The sequence below is a fragment of the Ochlerotatus camptorhynchus genome, unplaced genomic scaffold (genome assembly GCF_037179485.1).
Source record: "Ochlerotatus camptorhynchus isolate MF236.1 unplaced genomic scaffold, CSIRO-AGI_Acam_v1.1 ptg000639l, whole genome shotgun sequence".
Lineage (NCBI taxonomy): Eukaryota > Metazoa > Arthropoda > Insecta > Diptera > Culicidae > Ochlerotatus > Ochlerotatus camptorhynchus.
Genome location: NW_027041118.1, coordinates 1,372,747 through 1,385,368, shown reverse-complemented (window position 1 = coordinate 1,385,368; position 12,622 = coordinate 1,372,747). Strand labels below are relative to the sequence as shown.

The window sequence follows — 12,622 nt, the reverse complement described above, 5'->3', positions numbered from 1 at the left end:
CACTACACCATCCAGCAAACCAATCTCGGTTTTCACGGATTCCACCAGCGTAGTCGAGGCCCTCGGATCGGACATTTCCAAGCATCCCTGGATCCAGGGTATTCAGAAATACGCACCCAATAACACCGCTTTTATTTGGATCCCTGGAGGTCCCAGCCAAGAATTTGAAGCACTGGAATTCAAAGGTGATCTGTGACTCCTGGTCAGCCAATTGGCTTCGCTCAAGAGATACTTTCATCCGAAAGATCAAGCACGACACACATAGGTGGGAGGACCAACGAGACCACCGTATCCAGATCGTGATGTCTCATTTCCAACATTTCCCATAACTTCACTAAGAACGGCCCTTTCCGCAGGATGGGCGACATCTTCCATGTCCTGTACACGGTAGAGCACATCATATGCCACTGTCCACCATATGAGGGGCCCCGCAAATTTGATGACATACCGGGAACTATCAGAGATGCCCTAAGTGAGGACCCGACAAGAACCACGGCATTACTCGGTTTTCTCCGAAAAGCCGAACTACTGAAAAACACTTGTATATTGAACCCGATCAGATTCTGCACAACCCCACAAAGACCAACCTTAGCTTCTCACCTGAGAACGAACATGGACGACCGACAATACCTGACCAACATTCTATTTCTTTTATGGATAACGCCAACGGATGATTTATACGACAACAACAACCGGACAACAGTCATGACCAGGCATGGAAAATCATTTGCATTCATTTCGGACATTCATTTACATGCATTTGACCCTAACTTTTTTCATCAACAGAACTCCGCAAAATGATTTATGGAGCTTTTGTAGGTTTTGTTATTAGCTACAACTTTTGTTAGCAACTCAAATCCGTATCTCTTATGTATGACGAACCAGAGCGAACAGAAGCCACCACTGTTTTTCAGTGAATGTATTTTACATTCACTGAAAAACAGTAACAAGTTCTGCCCGCTCTAATTTTTGATGCATAAGAGATACAGATTTGAGTAGTGGGCAAAAGTTGTAGCTAATAACAAAACTTACTAAAGCTCTATACATACACCATTTTGCGGATTGCTGTTGATGAAAAAAGTTAGAGGCAAATGAATGTAAATGATTGCATGAAATGAATGTAAATGATTTTCCATGCAACTACGACAGAAACAACGATGATAAAACTATAACTATGATTTTAGAGAGCGCTCCCTTCTGGGGCCCCCACCTTCTAAACTCTGTTATTAGGTGGCTCCCTAAACTCTGTAACTAGAGGAGCTCCCTTCTGGAGTCCCATCCCATTACAAACTTTGTAATTAGGCCCTTCCCTTCCGAAGCCTCCAACGACGTACGCGAAGAACCAGCCCAAGGCTGAAAGTCTCGTTAATAAAGAAAACTGACTAACTAACACTGCTGTTCTATGTTTAAAAGTCCCTCAGGAAACAGCAAGTTTCGAAGTTCCCCAAGAAATTCATGATTTGGTAGGCGATTTGTACATGCAGAAAACGGAACAAGTCTTTAGTAACAATTGCAACCGTAAATGGCCCAGTCTACATTAATGAGTGTCTGAAGAAACAACTGCTGCTGTTTCTCAAATCACACGACTTTCCGATAATTGTTTGGCCGGATCTAGCCTCCTGTCACTACTCCAAGGACGTTCTGGAGTGAAAAAAGACGAATGGGGTCAATTTCGTGTCGAAGGATCTCAATCCCCCAAACACGCCAGAGTTGCTTCCGATCGAAATATACTGGGCTATAAAGAAGCACGAACTCCGTAAGGATCCTAAAGTTGTCACTACAGAGCAGGAAATATTGAAATCATGGTTGAAAGCTGAAAAAAATCAACCGTTGTACAAAACCTTATGGGTGGAATTAAGAAGAAAGTTAGGGCATTTGGATTTGGTGAAGAAATAGAGTGAAATAAAGATACGTAAACCAAGCTTATATCTTGATAGAGCTGGAATTAGGGCGTAACAGCTTTTGTAAACAATGACTTCTCTAGATGATTTCTCGAAACTCAAGGCACGCCCACGCAAACCAACATAACCAACGAGAAGGGGAAGTCTTCCCCTACCCGATGGTGACGTTGATTTGAGTGAGCGAGTCTTGGCTTTCTAGAAATAATCGAGAGAAGTCATTATTTACAATAACTGTAGTCAAGCAGGACAGGGTTAATTGGTAAATGAATGACCAAACGGGTTCCACACAGTTCGCCGCTACTGTTTTCTTTGTTATCTTCACGTAGGCTCTCGGTCTGTTTCACTTTAAGAAACGATCGATGGATAACAGTAGTCGGCGAACAGGTCTTTTATGCCGATCGCTTCTCGATCGTCAGCAGCTGTAGCCGGTCAGCTGATAGTGCATATTATCATCTATATAAATAGAAGTTAATAAACCGTCGCGTGTACAACACGTATTTCAGTACCGTAAAAATATATGTACTCTGTTCGCGTAATAAAATAGTGTTATAAATTGAAGTCCGCCGCGTTATTTTAAAGTGTGTCCGAAGGAACCTGAAGAAATTAGTGTCGTGCGAACAAACTGTTACGCCCTAATTCCAGCTCTATCTAGATATATTATTACATTCCCTAAAAATTTCATGACAATCGGTTGAGAGCAGTTGCGTCTCATAACCTCACTTTTTACCTGTTCAACGACTTTGAAAACGTAATTTAGAGTTATAACTATATTCAAATCGATGCCAAAATGCATAGGGTCTTCTAGTTTAATTAGTTTGTATCGATTTAAAACAATAACTTGTTATTTGTTTACGTGTTGAGAGATTTTGAATATGTAGATTGAGATTAGGGCGACGCCACTGAGATACTTATTTTTGGCGAGTATTTCAAAGTGATGCAATTTAACTGTGGACACCCTTTATCACTTTCCAGTTTCCACCATCACATTCGACAGATAAACCAGGGGGTTTAATTTTGGATGTCAAAATGACAGACTTTTTCATACAAGCATTCATACAAAAAATGTTTCGCTTCGACTTCCACAATGAGGCCCCAGTTTCGTGGTATGGAGATTTTCGAATAAACATAGATTTTTCTTCAAATCTTGCTTCTTGCAGTGAATAAATTTCTATAATTTGTTCTTTTTAGTAATAGTGACATTATGTAAGAATAATAATGTATCGAACACAGTTCTCCATTACTCATTTTTTCCCTTGATTTGTTTCCCGTCGATCTTGTTTTCCGTGCTGAGCACCAATGCTACCGGCGCCAGGAAGGCAGCTCCTACACCTGGACCCAATCTATTGAGCCATCAACTCATGCACCGGGGACCAACGGATTTACTTCCCTTCCGAAGGAAGGCGTGATCAGATATGTTATGCCTCGGAACATCCCGGCGGCACTGACTGGGATTGAACCCAGGCCTGCTGGTGTGAGAGGTTATCACGCTTACCACTACACCACCGGCGCCGCTTTCCACTATTCATATTTTTAATTAAAAGTGAACATTAGCATACATTCTCAAATCGATATTTTCCACGATCTTATCTGTATCAAACTCTCAAAAATTCAGTACATTCACAGTTGTGATATCGGATATTAAATACAAATTGTGTCGTTAAAAATAACAAAAGATCACGTGTCTGAGGCTTAGGCATTGCTTAGTATTTTTACTGGAATCATTTAAGAAAATCTTAGACCATTTTGGGCTTGAAAAGTAACTCTGGAACATTGCTATTTATTATAGAATTTAAAACTTATTTTTTGGTATTTTGTACCATAAAGGAAATGTTTAGAATTCCTTGTTGAAGAAATATTGGAGATTCGATGTGAAATATTCGAGATATCGGATAGATTTTTGAATGGCCCTTATAACGGGTGTCACTTCACGGTGAAACCGAAGTGAAGTGACAAGTTTTCATTCACGGTGAAGTGATTCCCGGGCAAATCAAATGGGTGAGTTTGGTAAGGGGCTGTTCATAAACTACGTAGACAGTTTGTTGAGATTCTTGACCCCCCCACTCCGCCTGCGTAGACAATTGTCCTTACATTTTTTTTTAAATTTGTATGGGCCGTGTATAATTCTCAATTGTCAATTGTAATTGTCAGCCCCCCCCCCCCCCCCACTAAACTGTCTACGTAGTTTATGAACAGCCCCGAAGAGAGATTATCAATCCGATTCGTACCTTCCTCAAAATTTTCCGTTGCTCGCTTTCTACTTTCTATGTACAATTTTCACATTTCCGTACTCTAACGGAACTATCATCTAAGCATTAAGCATCCCCAACTATGTGAATCGTTAACTTCACGCATGAAGTTATATAAACACGATTGATTAACGTATCAAATGCTGGGTATGGAAGGGTCCACCAGTACTCGATTGAAGCGAAATGGATGGGAAGAGTGGAAATGCCAACTTCCTGTCTTTAACATTTCGTGAATAGAGAGCGAGCTCTTCTCCCCACTCATTGGGGCATCCTCCTTATTACTGAATGTAAGAACTCAGCACTCACCAGCTACCTACTAAGAGATCAAACAGACAGCACCCGTTCGACTCAGGTGACAAGAGCAAGGTCCGGAACACGCAGGGTCGGCTAGCTACTGGGTAATCACAGGATTTTGCGATACAAAAACGAAGAACTTTTACTTTTCTTTAAATGGCTTTATTCGTCACTTTCTGTTCTGTGTGCGTGTTGTTCTGTGTTAATAATTTCGTGTAATGTGTGTCGTGTAGCCTCACTGTACCGGTACATACCGCTGCTGCCGATGCATGATGATCGCGATGGCCGACACAGCAAATCCTGTCCTACTGTGCGGTCGGAACTCTCGCCGGATTGGCGAAGCGAGCGGATTGCGGGCCAGCGGGCGTTGCTGGATTGTGGGATGGCAGGCGTCTTCTCTCATAGGCGTATATCGGTCGGTCGTGACATAGCCACCTTGGCAAACCGAGAGAGGAATACTCTTTGCTGAGTATGGCCTTCGTTTGGCCAGAGAATGGTGGGTGATTCTTGAGTACTAGGCTCGGATACCGTTCCCAGTTTCGCGAGCCGGCCGGGTGCTGACGGATGACATTTTTTTAAGTCCAAAACAAATGAGGTTTAGGTGCAGGGTGGAGTAATTATTTACCTGAACAATAATTATCCCTTACGCACACACTAGCTCCTGCCAGAGGAGGAGGTCACGTTCAACTTTTACCACTGTACAAGTTAATTAAAATGCGTCTTAGCACACGGGCGCCTGATATCAAAAGAGGCCGGTTTTGGGCAATGGCCGTTACAAATTTCCCTCATTCCGTCATCCAAGAATTGATAATAGAAGAGTTACGCAGAGTGAAGCTTGCAACACTGATGTCGATCAATGGGCATTTTTTTGTTTAAACCTCGGATGACTTCACCACCTGGGTTGTGAAAGTTTCGTCTAGTTTCGATAACAATTTATCCCACGCAACAGAGTCAGTTTGTCTACTATGCTCGATAGGTAGACGGTTTGACAGTTCGATAGGTAGATTTTGGTTTCAGTCTGCGTAACTCTTCTATTATCAACTCTGCGTCATCCTAGTTTAGCCATGTTGTATTTTGGTCTCTGATTATGCTTCTATGGTAGACATAAGGTAACGGCACAACATTTTCACAGTGGTACAGAACCCTATCACTTCTGTGGTATGCTGCTGTTCTTGCACAAGAAACGTGAAGGTTATGAATATACAACATAAACGACAAAAACCTATGAACTTGTAACCAAACGGTTACATCCTGTTGTATGATCCTGTTGTTGGAAAGAGATTCTCATTTATCCCGTGGATGATATTACCCACGGATTCATACAATGGTAGGTTCCGAACAATTAGAGGTTATTAAACTCGAACAAGTCGAACAGCAAGAGTAGTGTACAGTCTACCGACAGTTGTCTTGCTACAGTGAGTGGTAGTTCCATATCATCATCATATCATGAAGATCTACCCATAAATATGTGTAAACAAATTTGAGCATTGAACATTTTCGCTTTTAGCTGAATATTAATATCCGGGATTTTTTCAGATGTATACCGGGTAATCTAAAATGAAACATATCTGGCCGCCCGGAAAATGCCCTTTGAGCTTCCCGGATTGATCTTTCAAAAAATTACTAAAGGTGTTGAAAGTTTTTTGGTTCCGTAGTTGCAATGGACTACATTTGTCTTGAAATCAAATGCTTCACCAAAACTTCCCTGAATTTGCCATTAAAGTCCTCCAGACTTTTTACTAAGCTCGTCAAGTCTAATTAAAATCCCAAAGTTTTCGGATACGTTCATCTGCCTTGGAATTTTGAGCATAAATCATTTGAATTAATGTTATCCGTGAAAAAAATCCATGAAAATATCAGTAAACCGGGAATTGGAAATCGCAAATTTTGCTAACTGACACACAGTAGACTACATTTCTACCATCCGGAAACAAAGATCATCTGTGAGCTGAAATAGGTACCATTCACCAATCTACTGCAGTTTGTTGACTTTGTTCGTAAAGCTGCAATTGTTGCACGCGATAAACGGAAAGTGCCAACAAGCGTGTAAATTTAGCACCATTCAGGCAACCACCGAACCGAGTGAAAGAGTCGGATCTTACTCATCTCATTCAAATTCAACGATTTGAGCTTGCTCTTTCGGTTTGCACTTTGTACTGTTGATTGTGACCTTCTGTTCAGTTTGCCAATATGAGAGGGATGGGGGAATTCGACTCATTGGCGGATAGCGCCAACTGTTCAAAGTTCCTTGCACTTCAGATTGGTTCGTTTGAAGCACGCTAGCGGGGATAACTGTTGGAAGCAGTACCCGAGCAAAGTCGGTTAACAAAATGAAAGCAAATCGATATCAAAGTTTGCTGTTCTTATCATAATAAACTTTTCTTGTCGCAACATAAATCTGATAGGGGAATTTACGTATTCTCGGCAACCTAAGCAGCGACCTTTTTTCTATAGTCTTTTTCTCTAAGGAACGCACACATATGCAGAATTGGTTTGATTACAATCTTTTGCTGCCAGCTGCTCTAACAATTTCAGTCGAAAGAATTGTCTAAAACTGTTTTGAAACGCTTTTACAAAGCTCCAATCTTCTCTAGTGAGAGCGAGTATTGTCGGCAACCAGTTTTTCTTCGGCAACCGTTCCATTTGAACTGCATGTAAATCTGCTGTTCTATTATCGGCAACTCGAAATCAACTACAATTTGTAGTGCGTGTGTTTCATTTCAAGAAAACCTTGCTAGATTGCTTTTTTCTCAGTGGTAAAAATATAATCAAATTGAAGCTGAATTAAAGAATCGTTTGCATGCATTCAGCGAAGTGTTTTCGTAAGAAAATCCAGTGAAAATAGTGTTTCAATTTGGGTTGCCGAAAATAGTCTGGCATGCCGAAGCCGTCATTTCCCCTATCATATTAAGCTTTTATCGTGCAGTCAAGAGTTTTCAAAATTAAAGCAACTTAACTTCAAGTTTTGCTGTTAATGTCTTGTTTGAAATGTATGTTAATTTCATCTGTCGTTGTACTAACGATTATTATTTATTCGTTTTGTTAAACACAATTAAGGTCAATCGTGACTTATCCGGAGTGAGGTTAATTAGGCAATTAGCGAACAATCTTGATGTGTATGGAAAATAATTAATTATAGTAATAATTCTAGGGGGGCTCCTTCCTTCTTAGAGTGGCTGTAGCCCTCTGTAGTTACGCCAATTAGTGAGATTTGATTTTTAGTAGAGTAGAGTTTTATTTATATTTTTAAAATCAGTTGCTGATGTGGTCAAAACCATACCCAGGATAAGATTTATAGTTCCTCAGCGAGTTCACTAAGACAGAAAAAGTCCTGCGAGAGCTGCACCTGATTATATTTAGTTCTACGTCTAATTCTGACAAATGGCCACGAAAACGCTTGTCAATGCACATCAAAAATCGACTACATTCGAACATCTTTTATCTCAAATCGAGGGAAGACTCCAGACCAGACTAGTTTGTGTTGGCCTTCGTCTAGCGGACCGTCTACAATTTGAACTTCTACATAAACAATCTTGGAGATGAACAAGCCCGTGGCTAAAAATCTCATAAATAAACTATTGAAAGAAAAATCTACATCAACACATGTCAAGCTGCCTTTAGGTTCAATTGACTAAACTTGGTGAGTTGGTGGTGGTGCTTTACTGGTATAAGATTTATCACCGAACCCTAGTCCTGCAAACTTCAAACTAGGTGAACAGGATTTTTCAGCAATCAAAGGAACACATTTTAGTCCATGTTACTTTTTATACCTTGTTAATAGTGACAAGACTCGGGTAGTGACCACCCCCGTTATGAATTTTTATATTGTATATTTCAAATAAAAAATGTTGCTAATAGAATGCATAGTCCTTTTGCTTTCCCTTTGTCCTTCTCTTCTTTTCCCTCTTCGCTTTTGAGAAAGCGGATAATGGCGCTATAGCCATAAACCATAAAAGGCTACGACAGAAGATAGTGCTCAGGTCCCAACCGACCGTCACAGGAAAATGGAGCATCACTTAACCTTTCTAGCTTAGATGCTTCTAACGATCAACCAATCATATAATTACCAAAAACGAAACGTACGGTACGAGATGTCCACGTTTCATCCATTTATTGGATTCTGAAGCATCGTGTTTAAGTCTTCGATTTAAACAGGTCCGATGTTTTCTGAATCATCTTGCCCCCAGGGCTGGTAGCAGAGGCTGGTGACTTTGTCACTATTTTGGAGACGAACCAGCCTCAGGCTGAAAGCCTCCTTAATAAAGATAAATCAATTTGTCACTATTTTGAAGCCAGTTACTAAAAAGTCACTTTTCACACCAAAAAGTCACTAAAGTCACTATTTCCCTAAAAATAGCCACTAAAGTCACTTTTCCACATCTAAAATAGAGTGAAATGGAAAAATATTACTAACATTTTTTAATTGAGTACTTGGCACTAAAAGGGGATGATTTCTGAGGATACTTTCAAGAGAACTCTTAAGAGCTCGAAATAAATTCCGAGAAGAATTCCAATGGAATCGGCTTTTGAGGGTTCAATCTCAAAGGAATTTTTCGAAGAGTTTCAAGGGTATTCTGAGATGCATCATTTTCCTGTGACGGTCGGTTGGGATTTTTATTTTGAGAATTCTGAGAAAATGCCATGCGAATTCTGAGGAGAATACGAATTGAATTTCCAATATAATTCAGGGGAGAAGTCCAAGATTATTCCAAGCAGAAGTTCATGATATTTCTGAGGTCAATAACATCGAAATTCTAAGGAGAATTCAAGTAAATTTAAAATAGATTTATGGTAAGAACCTTCATGGAAATCCTGGAAGAATAATTAAATAATCGATTATAATCTACATTAACTAATTATGTTTTATTAATTCATGCGTGAAGTTATCGATTTTCATAGTTGGAGATGCGTCAAATATCAGACTTAAAGTGAACATTTTATGCGATAGATAAGAAGATGAAAGTATAGAGTTGATAGTTCAGTTGTAGTACGGTAGTGTGAAAATTGTATATAGAAAGTAAAAGCAGATAGCGAGCAAAGGGCATTTTTTAGGAAGGTACAAATCAGGTAGAGCAATCAGGTAGATGCTTCCGTCAGATTGCGATTTGAGTGTTGAACAATTGATAGAACTGTTTCCGCACATCGGAGGTACATGAGCAAATCGGCGATCATCCTTTTTGTCAGTGTGGCGGAGTGAAACACCACTCACTATCCCTCATCAACGGATGAGTTTGGTAAAAGGGATGCTCTACCCGATTTGTACCATCCTCAAAATTGTTTTAAGCTGGCTTTTTACTTTCTATATACAATTTTCACACTGCCGTAGTACAACGGAACTATCAACTCTACACTTTATTAAAATGTCCACTTTAAGTCTGATATTTGACGTTCAGCATCTTGCTACGAAAATAATATATTTCCAAGAATGTTGTGCATTGTTCTGCAAAGAATTTCAAGAATGTAGGGCCTTATTACGAGTGTCACTTTACGGTGAAAACGAAGTGAAGTGACCACTTGTCACTCACGGTGAAGTGATTGCCGTGTAAATCAAATGGGAATCACTTCACCGTGAGTGATAAGTTGTCACTTCACCGTGAAGTGACATCGGTAATAAGGGCCGTAATATTATTTTTGTTAAGCATGTTTTAGAAGCAAATTTAAGAGGAGCGCAATAATTCTTAAAAAGTTCTGGAGATTATTCTGAAAATATGTATGAAATATTCTTAGCGAATTATCAAAGTTATATCAAAATTTTAAAGATTTCAAAACAGAATCAAATTCAAGATCCTCAAAAAAAATACTGTCGATGTAATGATCTATTTAACCCAATTCAAGCTGGTTTATTATGGTTTATTGGTTTGTACATTAATTTTAACGTGTATAGCTCAACCAGTAACATTTAAAAAAAATCGTGGGAAAATCCGGAAATTGCTATTTGCTGGTCATTATGTTTATGTTTATTGTTTATTAGTCAACTGGTAAAATGTTTACCCCAATGACACTTGTTCTACAACTAAATACAAAACTAACGAATAACATAAATTAACATAAAACTCATTTAAAACTACGCTTATTTGTTTCTCGTGACACGTTGAAATCGTACACATAATAACACCGGTTGAATACACGGGACATGCTTCGCAAAGGTTCGTGTAAGCCATAATTAGTTCTTGCCGGAGGGATGGTGATAAACGAGTGCGACCGAAGATTGCGACGACGTGTGTTGATGTCCAAGAGACTAAGAAGCGTAGGACTGTCAATGTTGCCTTGCAGAAGATCCCCAACAATGCACGCTTTTGCCACGTTGCGTCTTGCTTCTAGTAATTCCAGATTTATAAGTAGACAACGGCTTCCATAACTGGGCAGGTTGAATGGATCTCTCCACCTAAGATGACGTAGAGCGAACCGGACGAATTTTTGCTGAACAGCTTCGATGCGTTGAATTTCATTCTGGTAATAAGGAGACCAGACGATAGACGAATACTCCAAGATAGGGCGCACAATTGTGCAGTATAAAGCTTCCTTAAACGTCCTTGAACTTTTTAGCAAAGCGAAATAAAAATCCTAGTTGCGATGAAGCTTTAGACGCAACGTACGCGACGTGATCCTTGAAGGTTAATTTTGTATCAACCAGAATCCCCAGGTCCTTGACTGTCGAATCACGTTGTAGATTCACGCCTCCCAAAGAATAGCTAAAATGGAAGAAGGATTGCTTGTGGCCAAATGAAATAACCGAACATTTGGACTCGTTCAGCGACATTCGATTAATATGGCACCATTCAGCGAAGGCTTCCAGTTGTTGTTGCAGAAAAACGCGTCTTGTGGTTGCTTAATCATGTAGTAAAGCTTCAGGTCATCGGCATATGAGAGTTTTAGGCATTTCAAGATAAAATTGACATCGTTCATATACAGCAAGAATAGAAACGGCCCCAAGTGACTTCCTTGGGGAACACCGGACCAAACCGGAAAGGAGGGCGAAACGTGGTCTCCAATTTTGACGGACATACTTCGACCGGTTAGGTAGGATCGAAGCCAGGAAAGCAAGTTACTGTTCATTCCCAGCTTGTCGAATTTAGCAACTGCGATTTGATGATTCATTTTATAAAACGCCGCGGATAAGTCTGTGTAAATAGCGTCTACTTGTTAACCATTTTCTATTTGGCGGATCACGAACGAAGTGAAACAAGTCAAATTAGTTGTCGTCGAACGGTTAGGCATAAATCCGTGCTGATCAACCGAAATGTAGTGTGCGTAGTTCTGAACCAGCTTATGCAGAACGATCACCTTAAACAGCTTAGAAGTGGCGCTCAATGCCCGATAGTTCGAAACAATCCGCTTGCAGCCTTTCTTGAAAACTGGGAAAACATACGACTGCTTCCAGCAGTTTGGGAATACACCAGTAGCCAAAGATAGGTTGCTGGTGTATTGCTCTTAATAGGAGATTCCGTTGAGAGTTTCCATATATAATTAGAGGAATTCATGAAATGTGATTTTCAGTTCCATGACAAAACCAGTTTATATCAATATTAAACCTTTTCTGAGTGATCATATAAATGTAACTATTGGTTACTTATTTATTATTAAAAAGCCACTATTTGGTCACTATTTCCGTAATTTTAGTCACTAAAGTCACTACTATTATATCGCATCAGCGCTACCAGCCATGTGCCCCTTAAATGTTGCACCGTAGGCCTGGCCGTTTTCGCATGTGTAACGCGTCTTCGATACGAACCATATATCAAATACACAAGACAAATTATGGAGCTATATCAATCATTTTCCAAGATGCTTTCAAGAACTGTCTGCGTGTTGGTGTTAGATTAGATTAGACAAAACAAGATCAACTCAACTCCAAAAAAGTTACATCAAAATAGCCAATTTTGATTTCAATTTGATCTCCAACTTTGCTCGGGTAACACTCACAGTGTGGGGTACTAATCAAGAGCTATCAAGTGTTGCCGTTATCAATGTATTTACCAAAATCCGCATCGATAAAAATCGATTGTTGAGTGTTACGAACCAATACTAACCGCATTTTCTTTGTTATCTTTCCAGATTTTCCTGTTACTATTTCTGCTGCTGTATCTTGGCAGTTTTGCGCTGATCGGTCGCTTCAGACGCCGCGACCGGGAGGATTTATTCTCCACAGACGACGATGAGATTACTGTATATAGAATTAGG

The 12,622-nt window shown here is 39.9% G+C and overlaps 1 protein-coding gene across 2 annotated transcripts in view; it reads left to right on the top strand.

The window, feature by feature from the left end:
- Window positions 1-12,622, top strand: part of lili (LMBR1-like protein) — a 120,413-nt gene that overhangs the window by 47,488 nt on the left and 60,303 nt on the right. For both annotated transcript variants that reach the window (XM_065237693.1, XM_065237691.1), the window contains exon 2: window positions 12,497-12,621. In XM_065237693.1, coding sequence (XP_065093765.1) covers window positions 12,497-12,621 — 125 coding nt within the window. The remainder of the gene's footprint in view (window positions 1-12,496; window position 12,622) is intronic.